Here is a 24,087-nt window from a genome sequence, read left to right on the forward strand (position 1 = left end):
ATTTTGACCATTGCTGCAGAGTGGAGCCTTGGCCTGGGAGAGGATGGGGGGAGGCAGGGCAGTGCCCCCAGGCAGGGACATTGGTCTGGTCTCACCCTGCCTCTCAATGACTGTAAATACAGTGCCTCTTTGTGTCCCAGTGACTCTTTGTATCCCATCTGCAGTGGGAAGAGGTGAGCGGATACGACGAGAACATGAACACAATCCGTACGTACCAGGTGTGCAATGTCTTTGAGTCCAGTCAGAACAACTGGCTCCGGACCAAGTACATCCGGAGGAGAGGGGGGCATCGCATCCATGTGGAAATGAAGTTTTCTGTCCGGGACTGTAGCAGTATTCCCAACGTTCCCGGATCTTGCAAGGAAACCTTTAATCTCTACTACTATGAGTCGGACTTTGACTCGGCCACCAAGACTTTTCCCAAGTGGATGGAGAATCCCTGGATGAAGGTGGACACCATTGCAGCCGACGAGAGCTTCTCCCAGGTGGACCTGGGCGGCCGGGTGATGAAGATCAACACGGAGGTGCGGAGCTTTGGGCCCGTCTCCAAGAACGGATTCTATCTCGCCTTCCAGGACTACGGGGGCTGCATGTCTCTGATTGCCGTCAGGGTCTTCTACCGCAAGTGTCCCCGCGTGGTCCAGAACGGGGCGGTGTTTCAGGAGACCCTCTCGGGAGCAGAGAGTACTTCGCTGGTGGCAGCCAGGGGGACGTGCATCAACAACGCAGAGGAGGTGGATGTCCCCATTAAGCTGTACTGTAACGGGGACGGGGAGTGGCTGGTGCCCATTGGGCGATGCATGTGCAAGGCTGGCTACGAGTCAGTGGAGAACGGGACCGTCTGCAGAGGTAACTGTTTCTTATTGTCTGTTGTTTGTTCTCCGCATGGCAAGCTGTGCTGCATTGTGGTGGGCCCCAGCATATGAGAGAGCCTCTGCGTGGTGCTGCTCGTGGGAAGAAAGAGTTGATTGAGCACAGCTCCCTGCCGGGTGGTAGTAGTGATTCCGGGGCACCCACTGGCTTTGCTGTGTCCGTCTGTGAACGTGCCTCTGCATTTCTCTGTTGCTTCTGATTTCCCAGCACCGTGGTTCTTGTATTTGTAGTGGGAATCTTCTTGGGACTGCCTGTCCACAGCTGGACAGAGCGCAAGGAGCCCGATCCAGCCCGAGCTCCACATGCACTTAGACTTGCACACAAGATTGAGGATGGCTGTTATGCAGTACCATAGTTGAAATACTGGCTGCATCCACATGCCTTGGCTTGGGTTTGCTGGGGGTCAGGCTGGAGCAGCCCTTCTCCGTTGTCCAAGGGTGCACCAGGAAGGTTCTTGGAAATGGGCTCAGTGGCTAACCTTAGCCTTAGTCAATTCGCCTTGTCTTGATAAAAAGCAAGCCTTTGAAGGAACCTAGGTCATGAAGCAGCAGGGCTGGGCTATTTATCTTCTGGCCAGTGCACCCCTGGCAGAGGAGCAGGTGTCTAGGGCAGTGGTTTTCAACCTCTTTTTTTTGGTGAACCCCCTTGGAAGTTTCAAATGGAGGTCCAGACCCTTTGAATTGTAAGTGTGGGGATTCGCATAAGTTTGATCCTGGTCACTTTTCATACACCCCTTAAACGTAGTCTGTGGACCGCAGGTTGAAAACCACTGGTTTAGGGCAGCCCACAGAAGGCAGTTGTACTGTGCCACACTACAGCTAATCGCTTTGGTAACTTGTGAGATCCATGTAGCGTTGTGCATGCAGAGCTGTGTTTCCTACCAGGCCATCGTGAGCCCTGTCTTCACTCCCACCATGGAGTCAGTGATCCCAGGGGTCCTGCACCTGCTTTGAACAAAGAGTGGAATCCCATTTCCCTCTGAGCATCTAAAGGGGAGTTTTCTAGCCACCTACCTGGATGTTTTTCGCCTTTACTTCATGCTGTGGAGATGTACCGCTGTGCTGGTAGACTATAAGCATACATGGCTATATATGTATACACACAGCTCATGTATATGTGTACCTGCATGCAGGTTTTGGATAAAAATGGAGAAGGAGATGGCTCCCATGTTTTAGCTCCAAAGACTGAGTGGTTAAGCCACTTACCTCAGAAGCCAAAGACCCCAAGAGAGTTTGAGCTTCCGTCTCTGTGACGTCCCAGGATAGTCTCTTAACTGCCGCCCTGCCAGCCAGGCAATACCCAGTGCTTCCTTTTGGAGTTGACCTCCTGGGCAGCCCTGAGAGGGAAGGATGTGGGACCAGGAGTGCAAGCCACAGTGTGCGAGGCTCGGTGGATGGCCCTGGGTTTGTGTTCTTAATGAGACAGAAACTTCTGCATTTCCACTTCTTCCCATGACTGTTAGTTAGGAGGAGGAGGAGGAGGAGTGCGGTCGAGGGGTAGGGAGAATGCCTGTGCTGTGGTGTGGGGGTTAACGCATCTCTTGGTGAGGGGGCTCTGGCCACTTGGCTATAGGGGCTAAAACGCAGGAGGGCTGTCTTCCATCCGACACCTGCTAGTCCTGAGCTTCTGGCTGCCTGGAGAGCATCCTTGCCTTTTTCCTGGCAATCTCCATTGCAGATCAGCACTTTGGGGGGCTTTTCAGATTACTGAACTCACAGGGAAAATGCATCCCATATCCCCAACTGCCTGGTACTCCACCCTCAGCTCTGCCAGCCTCCCCTGCCCCCTTCCCATCTCCACAAGCTCCGGTGCAGTCCAGAATTACGTATAGAAGAGGCTTGACATCTCCCATGGCTCCGAGAAGCATTGAGCATGCTCCGTCTGCATAATGGCCGAATGCCACGCAACTGTGATCCCTACTGTGGGTCTAATTGGATTCACAACACACTGGGGTCAGCGAGAAATAGAAAGGAAAAGAATCAAAGCGGGGGGAAAATAAGGAGCACTATTCTTCCTGCACAGACAAAGAGGGAGGGGAGGGAGGAGCCGGAGAATGGGACCTGCACTGACATAGTCCATCACCAGATGGAAATCCTGGAATCATCCATAACACTGCGGAAGCAGCAAAAATATTCAGTAAATATTTCTTTTATGTATTTGGGAAAAGGCTGATGAGGTAGTCGTATCACAGGATGAGTCTGAAACGCTTTACATTTCAACAGTAATTCAAGAAAATGTTTAATACCAGCTACTAAAGATAAGCATTCTTCAATAACCAAGCGCAGATAATATACATCTAGCAGTTTGAGAAGAGCTGGGTAGTGAGCTTTCTGGATCGTTGATATTCATTTTCAACACACTTTGGAAGACTGGGGATATTTCAGAGGTCTGGAACAAAGCTGGGTTTCTGCTAGTGTTTAAAAAGGCTAAACAAGACACCTTAACTAATTATAAAACTGACAGCCTTCTACCGATCCAGACAGAATTACAGAACAGCTAATACAGGACTAAATTAATAAGGAATTCAAGTAAAGTAAAGAATAATATCTAGGTTATTATTCCAACTTTTCTTTGAGCCTAATCTGCATATAAAATGCACTTTTCCAAACAGGAGATTTTACCACCTTCAACTCTCCTATGAAATACGAACTTTCATTTCTACCCAGGAGAACTTTTACAGTCTTTTCTCCGATGCCTGAAGAAGGATGTTTGCACCCCAAAGCTTGCAATTAAAGAATTCTTTTTTTGCAAAAATCTTGTTGGTCTAATAAAAGATATCACCTCTCCCACAAGTCCTGATTGCTCGAGTAAAGTAATACACTTAACACCAGTTAACATGGGTTTGTTGAAAGTGGATGTCAGACAGAATTGGATGTCTTTATCGATGCGATTACAAGTTTGGCTGATACAGATCCGATGCGCAGGCTTCTGTAGGCATCGATACAGCCCCCCCCTTGGACTCAGAACGCAGGAAGATGCAAAGTCAATGTGGCACATACTAAATGCATTGAAAATGGTTTTGAAATATAATTGGAAAATGAGAATTATCATTGAATGAAAGTGTATGGATACCCATATGACTGAGTTCTTGTCTTCAAGCTTAGTTAACATATTTATCCATGACCTGAAAGCAGATGTCAAATCATTACCAGTAAAGTTTGGAGATGAAAGGTTGCAGGCTGCTAACAAATAAAAGGACAGGTCACTGATAGTGAGTGAGCCGGGTGATTCGGTCAGCTGGGCACAAGCAAACTGTATGTGTTTCCTTCAGTATGGCCGAATATAAAGTCATGCACCAGGAACAAAGAATATGAAGGTAAATGTTTCCAGAGAGCAGTGACCCTGAGAAGGGCTTTGTGTTATAGTGGATAATCAGCTGAATATGAGCTAGCAGTCTAACATTGCAGCCAAAAGCCTGATGCCTTAGGTGCATCATCAGTTCAGGTTTATGGAGGTGGAGGAGGTGATGTCCTGTATTTGGCACAGGTGTGGTTGCTACTAGAGCCCTGTGTGCCCTTCCGGTGGCCACAACCCAAAAAAAAGGGATGTTCATAAATTGGAAAGGGTTCAGATAAGACCTGCAAAAAAGATTGCAGGATTGGTTAAAGTTCCTGGTTGCAAAATACTCAATATTAATAGTTGCTGAAAGAGAGGGTTGTGGGGAGCCTAGAGTATCTTTAAATACCTACTTGGAGAACAGAGATGTGATCCTAGAGCCTCTGGCAGACAAAGGGACGACAAGCCCCAGATGTCTGGAAGCTCAAGCCAGCTTAATTCACTTTAGGATAGGGCATGTGTTCTTAACAGGGAGAGACGATAACCATTGAAACAACTTCCCAGGTGCTTCTCTTATCACTGGAAATCAGCAGTGTAAATAAGCAGGGGTGACTGGAACACTAGTCCTAGCCACAGACTTAATTAGTTAATTGACTCTGTCACTGGTGCCTGAATGGAAATGCTGCTGCCACTGCCAGACAGTTGTTTTTAAAGTTTGGGTGGAGCAGAAATCAAAGGGGGGGGTGCCTGTACCATTGTACCCCACTCCCCCAAACCATCCCTGGGCATGGCTGGAACAGGCTTCTTGTACAAATACGTGCAAGCTGCATGTAGAACCCACCCCTGCCAATACCCCCACCCGCCGAGCACTTCGCTACCTAGCGGGGGCAAGTCGGTGTCTGGCTGAACACTGATTCTACCCAGGGGTTTAAGAGCTTCTCCAATACAAAACTGGAAGTGCAGAGACCCCTAAGGACCCTGCAACCCTTGCCTGACCCCTAGTTCAGGGCCCCACTGTACTAGATGCTCTCTATACCAAGAGGAGGGGGAAAAAACTCCCCCAACGCTCCCAATCCCCATCCCAAGATCCGTCTCTGCTGTGAATATAAACGCTGAGAATATTAAACTGTTGTCACAAGCCAGGAAGCCCCATGCCATCCGAGGGGGACGGCAGGCAGCCATGTCCCCTCACTCCCATTCATGAGCCCTGTTCCTGGAGGGCACCGTGCCAGGCCAGAAGCGCCTGCACTTTTATCCAGTGGCACTAGTGTCAAAATGCAGCTGCTTCTGGCCTGGCACCCTGAAGGCAGCATCCAGCTATCAGCCCTTTCTGAGCAGCAGCACAACACCGCAACCCAAGGGAGCATTTGATTTCAGCGCAGTATAAATAGCATTAGCAGAGAGCACAACAATAGCTCTGCCCCTGCCATCCCAGGGCAGAGCCAGTGAAAGAGAGAGGCAGAGACGGAGATGCACTTAATACACTGCAAGGGGAGATGAAGCAGCCCAGACAAAGCAAGCAGGAATGGGAGAAACTACAGAGGAAGAGCCAGTGAGGAGGAGGAGAAAGCGGCAAGGAAGGGAAGGCCAGGAATGAGCATCTCCGCACAAGAAGGCAGCGATGTGTGGGGGTGACATAGGGAGCGTGTCTTATACATCATGGTAATGAGGCCCTTACAAACATCACGGGAAAGAAGCAGGGAAGTGAATGAATCAGGCAGCCAGCCCCTGCAGGGCCCTGCGGGATTGGATAGCGAGGCCGAGTGAAATGAAAATCTCTTAACCACACAGAATTGTTAACTGCTCCCAAATCCTTTTGTGCCATGGCTGCAAGCTTAGAAGAGCTTAAGCTGTTAGATGCATGAACTTCCTCAATAAATATCCCTCCTGCACATTGCCTCGAGCAGGCTTGCTCTGTATTAGTTAGATGAAAAGCCAGCAGAGAAAGCCAGCAACTTTCCCCCGCTCTTTATAGCATCATTTGGGGCCTTTTAATCATTCAAGTTGCATCTTCAAATTGCAATGCATTAACAGTATAGTTCAGGGGAGCTGAGCCCCCTCACCTCTGCGGGCTGGGTCTCTTCCAGGCTGCCCAGACCATCTGATAGTACTTCCCGCCAAAGGACAGCTTTTGTTTGCTTTTGTTTTGCCCTTCAGCAGGGGCCCAGATTTCCTCCCATCTCTGGGAACGTGAGAACCTGCCAGCCACATGTAAGAGTTGGTGCTTTCCACCACGCTGCTCACGTGGCCTGTGCTGAGCTCAGGGTGGGGCAAGGCTAAGAGAGGGGGACAGTGGCATGGTGGAGGGACACAGCATCCAGGTTCTGGGTGCTAGTTGGACAGGTTGGCAACCAAAGTGTCAGCAAGGGGACAACCGCGTCTCTTCTCTTGTGCTGTCAGGGCTCCCAGTGAAGCTGCCGAGGGGAAGGTGAGGCCAGGCTGAGCTGTGTCTGGCCAGCAGGGAGCCGCTCCAAAGGCTTTCCTTGCAAAGGCTTGGACTCCTGCGCGAGAGCATGCCCATGCCCATGCCCATGCCCAGAGCCCAGTGGCAGCATTCATCTCTCTCGGGAGGATGCTTTCCTCCGTCACCTGCAGGCCCCCACGTCCCCTTCACTCACAGATCTAGCGCCCCGAGGCAGGATAGCGCCAGGCTCAGGCGACTGGCCCAGACTGCAGTCGTGCCACACAGGACGTGAGCTCAGACTCGTGCAAACTCTGATTTAGTTAGTCGACAAGGTGCATCTCTTCCCTGACTTCAGGCTAGCACAGCTTGCTACCTCTCTCGGCAGAGGTCTGGGAGCTTTCCTTGGCCCCGGCTATCCTGTTGCGTGCCAAGCTGCCTGGCACTGGCGGGCTTGTTTCCACGTCGAGGATTCCTAGGAAGGGCTTTGGTGCATCTGGGCAGGAATCGCAGCTAGCAGTAAATCAAAGGGACTCTCTGGTATGCTAATGGGGCTGCAGGAGGGGAATAGTGGGCAGGGGAAACAACTTCTAGGCTGCCTCAGAGACCCAGTAGGGAGAAGAGGTGGAGATGGGGGATTCCAGCCTGACGCCTTCCCCTGGAGCCTCCTCTAACCCCTCTCCCCCAGACATCCCCTCCTGACACCCGGCCTCCCCCTGCTGACCTCACACGCTGCCAGGGAAATCCCAGGCTGACTCGCAGCCCCCCAAGGATATCGCATCCCTTCATCTCCAGTCCTCCGTGACCTACAACTCTCCTCTTGCGCTCCCCTTTCCCTGCTTTTCCTGGCCTTGCACCAAGGGCCATCCCCTGCCCTTCTCTTCCAGCAACGTCTGCGATTCATCTCCACAGCCAACAGACAGGCCTGGACCCTGGTCTCCTTGGGTCAGTCCCTCACGATGGGGCCAGGTCCTTCCCAGGGTGGCTCGTGTGTCCGTCCCCCCCCGGGACAGCCTGGGAAGCCCAAGCTGGGTTGTCTGACCTGGCACCTTCCTGCTCTGCTCCTTCCTTCTTCCCTTCCCTGAGACCCGTCCTCTTTCAGCTCCGGAGCCAGCCGCCCCTCGGTGACGGTGAACTGCAGGCCACGTCATGATTAATGAGCTCGGGGAGTTCAGGCACATGCCTCCAGAAGTGCAGGCCGTGGCAACAGCTCCCCAAATCCTGCTGCTGCATAAACAAAGAGACATGCAGCCCCTCTTTCCGCTCCTCCCCCAGTTTCCTTCTCCCCCCTCTGCTCAGTCCCTTCCGTCAGCCCTCTTCCTTCTCCCCTTCTCTCTGCCTGGCAGGCTGGGCTCTGCCACGGAGGAGGCAGCATATGTCATGGAGTTGGTAATGGGGAAAGGGGAGCGGAGGAGCGGAGCCTGGTGCTGACGGTCTGAGAGGCTCTCTAGGAAGGAGGTTGGGGCAGAGAGGTTCTCATCCCAATTGCCCTCCCGGTTCCTCTCCTCCTGGGGCTTGCTGAAGTCGGCCATCCTTCAGGATTCACTGGACCCTGCCAGCTGCTGTGTCTCCTAATAGCAGGGCATTTGCCTCTGCCCCTGCCAGCGTTGTCCTCAGGGCACTTGGCCCTGCTCCCGTTGCTCCCAGAGAGTAGTCGGAGCTCCATCACTAGCGGGGTTCAGCTGTGCTTGGTGGGTATCTGAAGCCCCAGTCATTAGCACAGCCGGGGATGACCAGAGAGCCGACAGGAAGCTATAAGGTCTACATTAAAAGCTTGCTACTGCCACGTGAGGGAGCGGGGATACCTGGTTTGCATGGGGCTTTTGCACCTGCCGCAGGTGAGAGGTACCGTGGGCTCCCAGCTCTTTGCCCACCTGAATATCCCTGCTAAAGCAAGTCGCAATCCCAGAAGCCGTTCACCTGGCCAGCACTAGGCTTTTCCTTGGCTTCTCAGTAACAGCAACTCTCTTTGAATCCTTTCAGGTCTGAGAATCAGAGAAAAGGGGGTGGGAGGGGACCTCAGGAGGTCACATCTAGTCCATCCCCCTGCTCAAAGCAGGACCACCCAACTACATCATCCCAGCCAAAGCTTTGTCTATTTGGGCCTTAAATGCCTCCAAGGACGAATAGTCCGCCACCTCTCTGGGTAACCTCTTCCAGTGCTTCATTACCCTCCTAGTGAGAATTTTTCCTAATATCCAACTTCAACTTCCCTTGCTCCAACTTGAGACAAGGAGATACCTTGTCAGTCTGTCTGTCTGTCCTGAAGCAGTACTCGTACAGGTGCATCTAAAGCTGTCTGTGTGCGTCTCTCGTGCATAACACTTCCTTCAGGCTTTTATTCCCTCAGCTTGGTCTCGCAAGCCCCACCACCCTGGGCCGTCACCCCAGAAAGCCTCAGCCCGCAGCCCAGACACCCCATCCCTGCAGCCTTGGCCCTCCTAAGCAAAGCGGTTTTCCTTCCGTGATGTAAAGAGATGAAGAGAAGAGGCTCTTTCCTGACCGGCTGCATGAGGATGCACCTTCCTCTCACAATCCCCTCTGCAGAATCTATAATTGATCTCAAAGTAACTCCGTCTCAGCTCAGACTGCTGAGATCCTATCTGCGACGTCATGGGATTTTTGTATTTCTCTAAGAAAAGGGAAGGCTCTGACGGCTGAATGAGAAATTTCTCTAACCCTGTGCAGTACGAGCCAGTCCAGACTTGGCAGCCATGTCATGCTTCTTCGTTCCCTTCCTTAGACTCTCATGTTTTCCAGCCCTCTTGTCCGTACACTGCGGCTTCAAAGCCACCCCCTCGAGCTTGATTTCTGCTGATCTCTTCCCCACCTCTGCTCTAGCTCCGAGCTGCATCACCTGAATATCATGGCTGATGCCTCCTCCTCCTCCTCATCTCTGTGTCTGCCAGGACAAGGCCATAAAACGAAAGACAGAAACCTCATTTTTCAGCTGCCTGATAGTACTTTTGGAGACAGCAAGTCCCAGTATTGATGTCTTTCTTGCAGGACTCATGCCTCTGTATAACCATTGCAAAAGAGCTGCAGCCAACACCCAGTGCCTGTGAGGGAGGCTTAAACCCCCTGACACATGGAGCAGAAAGGGTGGCAGGGGCAACCAGCACCACCCACAAGCCTGGGACATCCCCATAGCAGAGCAGAGGCATCGCTGCACCCAGATCATCCCCTACCAGTGCCCGTCCCGCCTCTGCTTGGACCCTCCAGGGATGGAGAGTCCCCCTTTCCCTGGCGTCTCTGCTCTGACAGTAAAGAAGTTTTTCCTAATCTCCAACCTAAACCGACTTTGCTGCAACTTCCAGCCATAGGTGAGTGTCCTTCTCTCTGCAACAAGAGAGAAAAGGTGCTCTCCCCCTTCTCGGTGGCAGCTGTTCAGGCAAAGAGGCACTGTTACCTCTCGTGTCCTGCACCTGCTGTAAGCCCAGTTCTCCAGTTTGCAGAGAGACAATAGCTCAGGAGGCAGCCACAGACATAGAAAGGCTCACCAAAGAAGTGCTGCTTCGATTCTTGCCATCCCAGATTTCTCCAGCAGAAGTCATAAGGGAAGGGGGAGGCATGCTGACTGCAGTGAGCTCTCAACTTACCCAGTGAGTGAGATGGGGAATGGGTAGAGGACCACTTCTGAGTGATCCACCCCACGCAATCTGCATGCTAGCATCTCCCTTAGTAGGGGATCTCGAACATCAACAGGCATGATCCATAGGGATTCCCTGAGTCAATTGGAATTGCTTCAGAATTGTGTAGCTGGCTGATGAATAGCTAAATTTCCTATTAGGCAGTTCACTGCTGCACTATCTTTTATCTCAGCCTCTCAAAGCTATAGGGGCACGAGTAAAGATTATGGAAAAGATTTTCCAAGATACAAAGGGCAATTAAGTACTCAGTTCTCATCAGCTTTTCCTGGGGTGGGAAAGTGCCTAGCTGCCCTTATTATTTTAACAGGGTAATTATTATGACCTGTACCATAGAAAGGGGTTAAAGATGGGTTGCAGGGGCAGACACACAACACATGCGTACTGGTATAAAATACATCGGTTTTGTACACTGGTGTGAATTCTGCTGGGGTGGCACAGATGATAGCTGCAGCAGCAGGTACTGTCACAACATCCTGCCATTAGCTTGGGCAGCGCCAGGCATAGCACGTTCTTAGCATTCATTGCAAAACTCTCCAGTTCTTCTCGCAGGGCAGCCAGAAATGACTCCAGGGAATGCAGTCAGTGACCTGCTGTGCTAAGGTCAGTGTCTGTGCTCTGTAATTGCATGCCGGTCCCTTGAAACGGCTGAAGCATTTGATCCCAAAATTGTACCGTAAAGGCCATTTCTAATTTTTCCATTTGGTTCTGAAGGGAGCCTGCCTCCACTTGGGGTACAGGTGATTGTTTTGTGATCTGTTTTTAAACGTCTATCAGGGCTTGCTAAGTCCTTCCTAAATATGACACAAAGCTGTCATCAAATCTGCCCGGTTACTCCATCTTCTGTTTGACAGACTTTGGAGTGTCTGTGCCTGGCTGTTTCGGAGCTGCTACTGCCAAAAACACGTTTTGCGGGATAGGGTGATAGTCAACAGAAAGCAAACAGTGACTGCGGCAAGCAAAAGAAAGTAACTGCAGTCAAGCGGTGGTTATACCACAGAGCCCACTGAATTTAGTGACTGTGTAGCACAAAGATTATAGTGAATAAGCGGGTTTGCTTCAGTTAGGTAGGCCTGCAAGCTGTTATACTGTCTTGATGTATTGCTAGCATTGTCATAGGGTTGTCCACAACCGGTGGATATGGCCGAACCCACCTTCTTCACCACATCAAGCTCCTGTGTGGCTCAGATTCAATGGCCCCTTGAACTGAGAAAGTGGAATATCACTTTGGAATAAGTCAGCAGATTCGTGTGTGATAAATCTGGGGTTGGATCAGTCATTACCAAAAAATCCTTTGCTCGATTCAGATGGTTGCCTGTTCTATTGTTTGCTCGACATCCCGTCAAGCGCGTGAATTCATCACAGCCCCCCGAGGACAGAGAAAAAGGCTAGGGTCAGCCAAAAATGATGAGTATTAGTTCCGAATTCCCCAAATAATTGCCATTATTTGGTGGTCCTAACACCACCCTGTGACCTGCAAGTCCACGCTCAGTGGACCTGACAGCCTTCACAAGACACGTTAAGAAAAACTCCTCTCCAGTACTGGTCTTGTGACCAAAACGGCTGAGCTGATTCTGCATCGGTGGTACCTGTCCTCGCCGCACGCTGTATCTCTGCCAGCATGCTGTTTCTGTTATGACCGTCTCACGTTGATGGTTGTGCTCATGGGGTATGGGCAACCATGCATTTGGAGCCCTTTCAAAAGGGGCCTTTGCAAAAGGGCAGCAGCTGCTCTATTCAAGTCGCTATGTGTGAACGAGCCGAGCGCGGGTTCAAATGCAGCAAAACCTCTCCAACTTCACCTACAGGTGGAGCAGGCCCTCTGGGAAGGGCTCCAGAGGGATGTGTGTCCTTATCCGGGGTGTTGCTGGTCACTGAATAAAGGAGTGCATCTTCCCCTGGAAGACAGTTTTCAGGCAATGCAAGGTATATTTCCAGATGACAGCAAGTAAAGAAGCTGTTCCCGCCTGTTGTATAGCCACCCTGAAAACTCATCAGAGGATAACATCCAAGTCTTCCCCTAGTCGCGTGGGCAGAAGCAGAGGAATTTGGTACTTTCTTCTTCTGACATGCAGCCAAATCCAAGAAATCCTGAGGGGCTCATTGGTGTTAGTCCCTGGCGCAGGACACCTCTAGAGAGATCAGTTCTGATACCTGTCCTTTCCCGACTTGGACCGTGCCGTCTTCTCTTCCAGGTCAGTCTGTCTGGCAGCCCTGCCTTGTGCGTCCTCAGAGACACCAGCCACCCCATGAGGTTCGTTATCATTTCCTTGGCTGGTTCCTGGTTTCTCTTTCCACAAGTCTTTGTTTCTCTTCCTTGCCCCGTACCTTATCTGATTTCTCAGATTCTTCCTCCTCTGGTTCCTTAAAGGACTGGTTAGTTTGGGGGGGGGTTTCCCCCAGTGAGCCACTTCTGTCATCTGTTTTTCCACTTTGTTTTGTCTTCTCGCTCCTACACACACGCTGCCCCGTTTTTTATATATCCATAGGGGTGGTTCAGTGTCAAAATCCTATACGACTCCTTGGATAGGAGTGACTCCTGTTCCTCCTTTTGGACAAGGAGAGAGCTCTTCAAGCTGAGATCCCAAAGGATTACTAATTGCCTTTTAGTGGGCCTGTGAACTATGAAAAAATCAGAGGTCAGATTATTCTGTCTCTTGGGATTTCTGTATGTACCTGTAGTCGAGGTGCTTTGTAGACACCGGTAGTAAAGGAGAAATGGCAGAGTTGAAAAGAAATACTGAGACTGCTCTGATCTAAGTAAACTGCTCTCCCAGCACCTGGGGTGAGAGGTACTCTATTCAGTATAGGCCAAGTTTTGAAATAGGGATTTATACTATCTTATATCCTGACCATGCAGTTGGTCCAATAAATCCTTGCCTCTCACATAAGTCCTGGACCCTCCTGGCCTGGGAAGGGACAGCTCACAGCCCGTGGGCTCCTGATCCAGCTGCTGCTCCCCCATTGCTGTCCTCCTGCTGCTGCCGGGGTCTTATAAGTACTCATTAGGGTGATATTTTTATTGGGTGGTAGAAAAATGAGGCCTACATATGTAGGAGGGGGCAGTACATGCAATTCCTATGCTGTTTGTTCCACTATACAGAACAGCACCTGTATTTGTTAGCTTGGCTGGGGTCACTAGTGAGTAAAGGAGCCATAGTGCAAAAAATAAGGCTGTTTGCATCGATGAAATGATGCGACTCCGTCAGGACGCGTTAGCTGTGACTCCCGGGAGGGGCCGGTCCCCACAGCGGTCCTAGGCTAGCCGCGTCGCCCTTGCACGGTATAGCTATCGCTGCGGACAGGAGCGGGGAGTGCCGTGTGCATACGGGGCTGAATTATTGTTGCTATGGGAACCGGAGCTGTGAATTTCTTGTGTATGGTAATGGGACACTCCTGAGACCTTGTGCGATGCATTTCCTAGTGGCAGAGCGAGCAAGGCCAGAGCAGAGGAAATGGGCCGTAGTCGTGAGCCATGTTCACATCTGGGTTATGTGCTGATTCCTTGCATGCCTCGCTGGGGAAGGGGCTGGGCAAGGCACTCTGCCAAAGGTGCCAGGACCTGCTAGTGCTCTGGTCCCATTCTCGCTCCGGCGAAGCGCAGCTGGAGTCACGTCCCTGTGGAAACAGGTACCAAACGCTGCTAAGGAGGCCAAGCCCAGCATAGGGGCTCCAGGACAAAGGGTATCAATAGCTGCAGCGCTGAAGAAGCAGAGATGTCTGACCCTCTACACTGTAATAAGTATCTGTGATACCTATAGACAAGCTGTAATACCTATAGGATAAATATCTATAATACCTATAGACAGTGCAGTGCCATGCAGAAATACCTGGGCGAGTTCAGATACCCGGAACAGTATTTAACTACCTACACCCAGTAGGACAGCTTCAACAAGAGCACTTGAAAAAGCCATACCGTATAGTAGCCAATAACCCAATGATCAGGGCAGTCAGCGGGCATGTGGGAGACCCAGACCGAAGGAAACTTTTGCCGGACTCAGGTAGAACATGGATAAGAAACGGGGACTCCCATATGCTTGTTGATCCCCTAGCTGCAAAGCTGCTGGCTGCTGGGGTGCGGCGTTCTCTCACTTTGCTAGAGTATTTCCAAGTTTCTTTGGCTTCAGCTTCAAAGTTGTTGGTCTTTGAGTTGTTGAGATAACCTCCGCTGGAAAAAGTTTCTCAGGACTGGCATGCCTCCATGGAAAACTTTGGCTGAGAAGCAGCAGGTGTATCTACAAAGGTTCCCTGAATTTGCTGGGAAAAAAAGCTCTGCTCGTCCCTGGTTTACAGTCCCATAATTTGTGGGTCCATCTATCCCTTGATATCATGTTAGAGAGATATTTCTTCCCCTGTGGGGGAAAAATTATATTTTGGGTTTAGCTGTTAAGCATTCTTCGTAACCCCAAAATCTCGAGGTCCTAGGCCCTCTTGGGACATCCTGTGTGCTTGTCTGAGAGCTTGTAGGGAATGGCAGACGATGGCCGGACAAAGGAGCAGCAGCTTGGGATGGGCTGGTGCAATGCTCTTGTATTCACCAAAGGGCAGTGGAGTAAAATGAAAGACGTTTGCCTGGCTCCTTTCTTTGCAGGGAATATTCAGGTTACGTGCACTGGGATGGACAGGACTTCTTGATTGCTTTTATAGTTTATGTTTTGCCTGGCTCATTTGTTAGATAACCACGTGGTGTCCATCACGTAGGTGTAGAAGTGGCCTCTTATACCCTACGAGCCCCTGCAGCCAGGCCTCCTGGCATCGATGTGCTCTGTATCCCAAGAAGACTGGTACAGCCGTGTCCCGTGGGTGCCCTGGCTTCAGTGGATTTGGTGCCCTTGCATTGGCAACCCTGCCCCTCTGGGTGCCCTGGCATCTGTGTTGCTGTCTTCTGTGGTTTGTCCTTTGCTTGTCCCTGCAGCCTGGGAAAATGTCTGTGGTTGCAGCAGCACTGAGTACTAGAACTGCTAGCAGGCTGGAAATGCCTTTTGTTAAAGCTTGAGATGCCTCCAACCTCCTTTAATTAAAGACAATTACTGCTTTCAGCCCCTCTTCACAGCTCAGCTGGGTTGTTTGCAAACACACAGCTGCTGGAGCCTTTGTGCCCCTCTCAGAGTCCTGCTTCCCTGGAGATACACAGAGGTTTTTTTATTATTGGCATTACGGCTGCGGCCCCAGCAGCAGAGGAGACAAGGCAGAGAAGGGGTGGCACGGCCCCCCTGCAAGGACATTTCGAGGTGCCTGTGAGAGAGGCTGCACTGACTGGAGGATGAAATCTAGAACCACTCCGCTCCACTTTGCACCAACCTCTGCTAAGCCCTTTCCAGGTCTAAAGGGATCGGATGTACCTCTTGCATTGAGGCCCCTTCCTCTGGCATCTTTCTGGACACGGGGAGGGGAGGTGCAGATTTTCAGTGCTTCTCCCCAAATTATAGCTCTTGTGTCCTTGCACCCGACTCCATCAGAGCCTCGGAGTCAGCCTTTGGCCTGCTGGCAGGGCAGAGAGAAGACGGCCTTCTGAATGCCATTTGTGTCCAGGCGCCAAGAAACTACAGTAGAAACGCAGGTGCGCAGCGTAGGGTACAAACACTCAAATGATGTACGTGAGCGGTAGGTGACCTTTGACGCAGAATGAAATGGGAAGATGACAGGAAAACACCGGTAGCAAGGTGTTGGAGGGTTAGCACCAGCCGGGTGGTTCAGTCTGCACTGCAAAGTGGATGGGATACCAGGCCAAGGGTAAGCGGCATTCACATTTTAGCCAAAATAGCTCTAGGTTTCATCTGGAAGTAAATATCAGGTGGCTGCCCGAAAAATCTGTGCAAGACGCACACATGGGTGACGAGGGTAGGGGAGTCCTGCAGAAAAATCTGGACTACTCAATAACCTGGACCCATTCAAACAAAGGGTTTTTAAGTGGCCTAATGACGGATGATGTGCCTAGGTAAAAAATAAAAGCCGCCAGCCTTATAGGATGAGGGACCAGATCCTGGAAAACGGGCCGTGAAAAGGAGCTCAGCGTGAGCTCCCTGCGTAGTGCAGCGGCAGAAAAAGCTAATGCACTCCTTGAGCATCTGAACAGGGGAGCAGTGAATAGGGGCAGGAAGTTATTTGGCCTCCCTTTATTGTATTGGTGACTCCGGTGCTTGAATACGTGTGTCCATGTTTTAAAAGAGGTCTTGGAAATTGAAGAGGGCTTAGAAAGGAGCCACAGAAATGATGTGAGGGCCAGAGTAAATTTTGTGCAATGAGAGGCTTGAAGGAGCTCAGTTAGTTTAGCTGATCAAAAACACAAGTTGATTCAAGGGCAGAAATCCCAGTGTGTAAGGACTCTTTAACCTAGCAGAGAAAGTGGAACAAGACCAACAACTTTGAAGCTGAAGCCAAAGAAACTCAAATAGGAAACCTGGCACAATCTTCTAGGTAAAAGTGGTTGATTCTCCATCTTTTGCAGTCCTCAGGAAACTGTTCACCTCCCTAGAAGTTATTCTTCATCCAGGCAGAAGTTACTGGAGTGCATACAGAGGTGACTGAGCAAGATGGCGCGGTTTTCACAAGGTCAGGCTATGTGATCTACCGGCCTCTTGAAAATCAATGCATCTGACAGAAGCCCTAGCAGGACTGGCTTGCAAGGATGGGAAGCAGGTCTCAACCTGGAGCAGAGATAGTTTCATAGTTTCATAGTAGCTAGAGTCGGAAGGGACCTAGGTAGATCATCTAGTCCGACCCCCTGCCTTAGCAGGAAAGAGCACCGGGGTCAGATGACCCCGGCAAGGTGCTCATCTAACTTCCTTTTAAAAATCCCCAGGCTAGGAGCCTGCACCACTTCCCCTGGAAGCTGGTTCCAGGCCCTAGCCGCCCTGACTGTGAAGTAGCGCCTCCTAATATCTAATCTAAACTTACCCTCCGCCAGTTTGTGACCGTTATTCCTGGTCACTCCTGGCAGCGCACGGGGGAACAGGGACTCCCCCAATACCTGCTGATCCCCCCTGACCAGTTTGTAGCAGGCCACAAGGTCCCCCCTTAGCCTTCTCTTGTGGAGGCTAAACAGGTTCAGGTCCCGTAGCCTCTCCTCATAAGGCCTGCCCTGCTGACCCCTGATCATACGAGTGGCCCTCCTCTGAACTCTTTCCATATTGTCCACGTCCCTCTTGAAGTGTGGCGCCCAGAACTGGACGCAGTACTCCAGCTGCGGCCTGACCAGTGCCGCATAGAGGGGGAGGATCACCTCCCTGGACCTGCTCGAGATGCATCTGTGGATGCATGACAGGGTACGATTGGCCTTCTTGACTGCCTCCCCACACTGCCGGCCCATGTTCATCGTGGAGTCAATGACGACTCCAAGATCCTTTTCCGTCTCCGTGCTGGCAAGAGGGGAGTTCCCCAACCTGTAAGTGTGGTGCCGGTTCTTCCTCCCCATGTGCAACACCTTGCACTTATCAGTGTTAAACCCCATCCTATTCTCATCCGCCCACCGTTGCAACCTGTCAAGGTCAGCTTGTAGCCTATTGCACCCTTCTAGTGCACCCACATCCCCCCACATCTTAGTGTCATCAGCAAACTTGAACAGGGTGCTTTCTACCCCGTCATCCAAGTCACTGATGAAGATGTTGAACAGTGCGGGCCCAAGGACCGAGCCCTGCGGGACCCCACTGCCCACGTCCTTCCAGGTCGAGAAGAACCCATCCACTACCACCCTCTGGGTGCGGCCCTCCAACCAGTTGGCGACCCATTTGACCGTGTGGGCATCGACACCACAGTCTCCCAGCTTTTTGAGATGCCTGTGTGTGAATGGGAGAGGAGTCATGGACAGCAGCAGCTTAAGGCAAAGAAGACCTACTTAAAAATATTTGGATGCAGATGTGCTTTTCCCATGTACCGTGTGTGTGTAGGGTTCCCCCCTCCCAGAAAACATGATGTGCCGGTTGTGCTAGAAGCTAGTTGTGCCGCTAGGACTGTTTCTGGAGCAGCTGCCTGAGCGTTTTAGCCCACAGTCTCTCTCAATATCCTCTAAACACAGGAATGAGAGAAGACCAGCCTTTTATGAGCAATCTGGTGTTTCCTACGTAGCACTTGTATCAACAGAAAATGAGAGTGCAGGTGGAGTGTGCGTGCATAAAGATAATTGTGCCTCTTGTGTAGTCCGAAGGACACAGCCCAGCTGTGTTGTTGGTGTGCACGAATACAGGGAGTAGGAAGTGCACGGTGTAGCATCAGGTGTCTGGTAGAGGTTTGAGGGGAGGGTTGTGGTGAGTTGTGGGGATGGATAATATGCCGTGGTGTGCAGTTTTGTGAACAGCGTGCTGTGGTTGCACAAAATCGGAGGTACAAGCAGAAGGGGGTTTGTGTATTTGTGTGTGCGTGCAGATTTGTGTGTGTGGACACGATCGTGCAGTGTGTGTGGCTGGGGTTGGGGTGTCTGAGATGGGGCGCACAGGAGGCTGTGGACGGTGCTGCCGCTGGAGTGCCCAGCTGGGCGAGGTGGCGGTTTGGTAAGAACAGGTGAACCGGGCCAAGGACTGAACAACAGGCTTTCACTGTGTAGCAGCAGGCAGCCTCTGCCCCTTCGGCTCTCTCCAGCTCCCGGAACGAGCGGCTGCCCCGTGCTCGTGCTCGAGCCCGGGCAGCGGCCTCCAGGGCCCTCCCAGCACCAGGCTCTGCTCTCGGCAGCTCCTAGGACTTCGGGGGCCTTTCCGATGAACCGGCGCCAGGCCCGTCTGAGCAGACTTTAATGCTTCATAGGCACGCGCTTCAAAAACTCAGCTGCGGGCTTCTAGCCCATTGCCATGGAAACATCTTTGCATGGCGGGAACCTGTGCCCCTTTGGGGCGGCCGCCAAGCTGTGAAGCTTGCCAGGTGCGCTGGCTGGCGGCCCCGCGGCGCTGGGCGGGATGCTGTGCGGAGCCAGGGGTCACGGCAGGCAGGCGGTCACCTGCAGACAAGGGACCGCGCGCTCGGTAGACCAGAGAGGTTGCCGCTTTCTTTCCAGGGAGTTTCGGACTCGACGGGCCGGAGACCCACGGGGCATTTTGCTGCGCGTCCGTGTAGGCCCTGGAGTCGCACCCAGAGGAGCACAGCCTTCCTTAGCAATGGAAATGCTGGAGTCCGACAGGATCCCTCACTCCCGTATCATCAAGGCAGCCCCGCCGGGGCTAATTGCCACGTGGACCCCCCCTCCTGGGGCTCGGTCCGCGGGGAGCAGCCGGCCCTTTGAGCTCCAGCAGCAAAAACAATTTAAACCGGGACAAAATCCTGATGTAGCACCTTGCTTCGGGACGCCGGGACCAGCTCTAAGCTGCAGGAACGGAAACGCTTCGTGGCTGCAGGTGTATTGCCCTGCTGATCCCCCGGCTCCGTCCAGCTCTCCCTCCCGGACCTGCCAGCAGCGCAGGGACGACGAGCCGAGCTCAGTTCGCTCTTGCTCGACTCTTCCCTGCCCTGAACTTTGACCAGTCGATCCTGCCCCCGCAGCCAGCTTTGCCCACCCTGCACGCCCGGCATCTCCAGCCGCTGGACCGTGACTTTGGGAGGTGCGGCCAACTTGTTTGATTTCCACTCGCACGTCCCTAGAACAGATGCGGCCGCCTGCTGCCGGTCCTGGGTGCAGATTCTTACCCTCTGTTTGAATTTCATGCCTAGCAGGGCAGGGTGAAAGGGCAGCCCCGGCGCCGCGCAGTTGCCACAGCAACGGGGACTTATTCCAGGGCTTGAGTCCTTGCTGGGAGCTAAATGGAGAGCTTTGCTCCCTGGTGACCCGCTGCCCTGGTAGAAATGAAAGAGGCTCATTTAGGCTGATTTGCTTTCATTAACTAGATTAGTTACTTTAATCTGCTGAAAGTAAAGGCTAGTTGAACCTGCCTGCGAACGCCGGAGAGGTGGCTTTTCTGGTGAGCGAGGCAGAGATGGGCTGGGGCCACGCAGATGCACCAGGAGGCATCTCTGCCCTTGCTCATAGGATGCATGGAGGGTCCTTCCGCGTGGGCCTGGCCCCCTCCACCTCTGCGCTCCCTTTCGCCGCCTGGACTTTCCACCCGGCCCACCCCAAGTCACTCGTGATCTGATCGTTTAAACGGGGTTGTTCCTCAGGAAGCTACGGCTCGAGACCCAAGAATCACTGAAGGCGGTTTGCATTTATAATACCACAGTGCAAGCGGGCTGCTGCTTTCGGTGGGATTGCGCTGCCTGCCACCGACAGAAGCCCCTGACCCGCTGCCTCCAAGGTCTTCTCAGCCGGACCAGAACCAGCTTCTCCTGTGCACCTGGGGCAAGGGATTATGCCGCGTCTTCACGGTTTTCTTTCGGTAATCACCCAAGTCAACGCCACCCCTGTGCACATGGACAAGTGCATGGACGCACACATTTCCACATGTGTGTAATCATGCAGTCATTTTGCTGCAGGGGTGGCTACTATGGGCAGATTTTGTACTGTTAAAAACAATGCTGTGCTCGGCTTCGCAATCAGTGCGAGTGCCGAGGTCCTTGTCCTGCAGGAAGGAAACTCTTGCAGTGCTCAGCCCTGACGTGAAGCTTTTCCCACCTTTCTGCTCTGTTTCTTCCCAGCTAGGCATCACTGCTTTTGCAAGGAAGTTTAAACAGAAAAGATCTGCTTCCTCTTCTGTGCAAGCCTTTTCCAAAGAGAGCATGTCCTGCTCAGGTTGTGTAGTGGGTGAGGTCACTATATGGACCTATATTTTGGTGTCCATATAGCTCTGGCCCCAGGAGAGGATGATTGGGTCATGCCACTCCACTCCCAGCCCCGTCTCTTCATGCCTAAGTGGCAGGACTAGGTCGCAGGGGTGTTGCAAAGATGGGTCACACTGAGTCCCTGCTTAATAAGTTACCCCACCTTTTCCTCCCAGGTGTACCAACTTCGCTCCCCTAGGTAAGTCAGGAAGGAGACCATTACTTGTTAGGTATTTTCTGCATATTTCTATGCCCCTGGATGCAGCCTTGCTACACGATGATTTGTAAAGGGCTTCTCCCCTCTATGGCAAAGCCTGTTATTTGGAAGGGAGTTGGCCTGTTGCTCCCTTGGGTTTCAATGTCAAGTTTTTTTCTGTTCACAGGTCACTCATCTTGGTCAGTCAGAGGTGCGTGAAAGTGCAGATAGGCACATGCATGGACATAAGTGTGTGCCCAGCCAGTCGGCAGTCTACTGTGCATATCAGTCTACGCACATAATACACACATGTACTTTTCTTGTATATGCTGCTGGTAAACAGAATTGTTACCTGCACGTATGTGGCAAAAATGCCACTTGGACAACTAAAAAGTACCACTTAGACAACCAAAGAGAAATGTAACACTACCCATGCATAGGTAGAGCACCCAGCACCACGGAGCCCGGCAGGGTTTTTTACTGGACATGACTAGTACTAAATGGTTCCAGTCTCTCCTAGCACCTCTCTGCCATGACGGGGGTATGCAGCTGCCTAAGACTTGAAATATTTGACAGGCGTCCTAGCAAGAAAGAGCAGATAGCGTAGGATTGGAAGGGCCATTTTTGACCTTGTGGTCTGACCTGCAGAGCTCAGACCCAAAAGGCTTACCCAGGTACTCCTGTATGCATCCCAGAGCTCCTAGAGCAGGTCTGTGAGAAAGAGTATCCAGTTTGATTTAAAGTCTGAATGGCAGAGAAAGCACCAGCACCCCAGGTCAGTCGTCCCAATGGTTCAACTCTCATTACAATGCCTTCTTCATACCCCTTGCACCCCTCATCTGGACCTTAAAGGGAGAGAAATTTGATCATCTCTGTTTGTAAAACACGATGCAAGATGAGGCAGAGGCTTGCCCAGAGCCACTTGGGGAACTAATGGCAGAGTCAGGAACAGAGCCCAGGCTTCTGATTTCAAGTCAACGTATCACCTACAATACATGATCTGCTACATGTGCTGCCTTCGTTTTGCACAGTAACGTAGCTAGGACGAGCAACCAGAGCATCTGCCCCGGGCACCGACATTGCAGGGGAGCAGGGCAGAATAATATCAGCTGGTGCTGCAGCCACACAAGCATGGCAGCAGCTGGAAGTCACCGTTGCCCCCATGCATCCCACTGCCCTGGGTGCCTGGCTGCTTTATTACAGCTCTGATGCTCCACCAGCGCTTTGTATTTTTTTAATCAGAACTCTTGGTAGAGGTAATATTTTTTATTAGACTAACTTGATGTTTGCAAAAAAAATGTCTTGCAAGCCTTTGGACACAAGCACCCTTCTTCAGGCATAGAAGAAATGATTGGAAAAGTTCCCTAGGTAGAAATGAAAGTGCGTATTTCATAGGAAAATTGAAGGTGTGGTAAAGTCTTCATTTTACCCAGCTTAGGCTCAGAGAAAAGTTGAAATAGAAAACAGAAAAGTCGATTTTATTTTTTGATGTATTGAAGCTTTTTTGCCCAAGGAAAATGGATCACACAAAGGATTTGCCCCAAAGGAGTTGCAGCAGTTGCTGAAGCTAGCAGATTCCACCATCTCCCCAGCTGCAACGTGCAAGTCCCTGACACTCGTGAACTTCCCTCCTCTAAATGTGGCATGGGACTGACAGCCGCTGACATGCAATCGCGATCTCCAGAGGGAACTCAAGCCACACTGGACTTCTCTACAACACACATTACCGTCAAGAGTTCCTAATGAATCTGCTCCACGCCTTGCGAGGTCAAAAGTCTTCTGAAACTAAAACAAGGAACCGTTTCTAATGGGTTTTATTTTGATTACTATAAATCAATTAGTCCTAGGATAAGCAAGCTTTTGTTTTCTTCTGAAAGCCCTAAATAAGTTGTGGAGAAGGATGAGCAGCAGGGTCAGATCACTTCCCATTAGGGCATCCTCCCTTAGCGGTTATGCAATCTCGACTTGCACCAACGCTGCAGAGCGCTTTGTCCAGAGCCTGATCTAGTAACCTCAGCCATCTGCCCTGCGTGATAGACATGGTTAATGTAACAATTCCTGTTTGTAGCTGCGGATTGAAGCACGTGGAAACAGTCCATTAAGCGTGGAAGGAAGTATTGGGAGGAAAAAAGAGCCCAACATGCGGAGGGAAGAAGAAACATCTGGACGAACCCACAGCAGGTTTGGGACTGTCAGATATGAACTTCGCATGTAAAGAGGTCATTCAGTTGGGCTCCACAGCCATCCTCGCAGGTGTTCGGAGAACTGATTCTTCACTCAGCACAGATCTGTTGTCCCTTGTGAGACAGACAGATGCCTGCTACAGTTTCGAGCAGGGTTGTTGGGTGGCCCTAAAGGAAAATGTTGGTTGGGGGGAAGTGCCACATCCCCTCTCGTTCCTACAGCAGTATTATGCACCGGCTCCTTGATAGGAAGTACATCGAAGCACTGGAGTGAAGTGTGGCGACACAAGGACACGCCGTGCAGGCCAGCACACTCAAAGCCGTCTTGGCGATGCATCAGGATCCTGGCTGTGCTCGGGCTGGGTGGGCTGGGCTGTGGATCACCGGTACGCGCAAGGAGCTTTTTGCAGTAGAGTTGACCAGCCTCTCCCCAGCCTGACATGCACCCCCCTGTCTGCATGCAGAGTCTCTCTGGTCCTGCCACCCTGCCTCAGCCCCTGCCAGGAAGAGCCAGCTTCCCAGGCTGTGGGGATAGACCTGGCTTCCCAGGCCTAGATCCTGCCTCAGAGACAGCAGTGTAAAACCCAGAAGCATGTCCCTGCAGTGCATGGGGCTCATGGATGTAGGAATCAAAATTGCTACCGGTGGTGGCATGGGGCACACCATGGGGGGAAGCCAAGCTGTGGTTTGCTGGGCAACGAGTGGGGGATTTCTGGATAGGTGGGCAGGGGTCTGCTGGTCTGTGGCAGAAGGACCCCCCCGGGCAGTGGAGGGGAGCTGAATTGGGGGGCCAGGAAGGGCCTTGCTGGACAGAGACCAGGGCTTGCTGCAGGA

The 24,087-nt window shown here is 51.7% G+C and overlaps 1 protein-coding gene across 4 annotated transcripts in view; it reads left to right on the top strand.

The window, feature by feature from the left end:
• Positions 1-24,087, top strand: part of EPHB2 (EPH receptor B2) — a 120,401-nt gene that overhangs the window by 40,478 nt on the left and 55,836 nt on the right. For all 4 annotated transcript variants that reach the window (XM_090023357.1, XM_090023356.1, XM_090023358.1 and 1 more), the window contains exon 3: positions 165-849. In XM_090023357.1, the coding sequence (XP_089879483.1) occupies positions 165-849 (685 nt within the window). The remainder of the gene's footprint in view (positions 1-164; positions 850-24,087) is intronic.

The sequence above is a fragment of the Crocodylus siamensis genome, chromosome 12 (assembly GCF_052110815.1).
Source record: "Crocodylus siamensis isolate JL-2025a chromosome 12, ASM5211081v1, whole genome shotgun sequence".
Lineage (NCBI taxonomy): Eukaryota > Metazoa > Chordata > Crocodylia > Crocodylidae > Crocodylus > Crocodylus siamensis.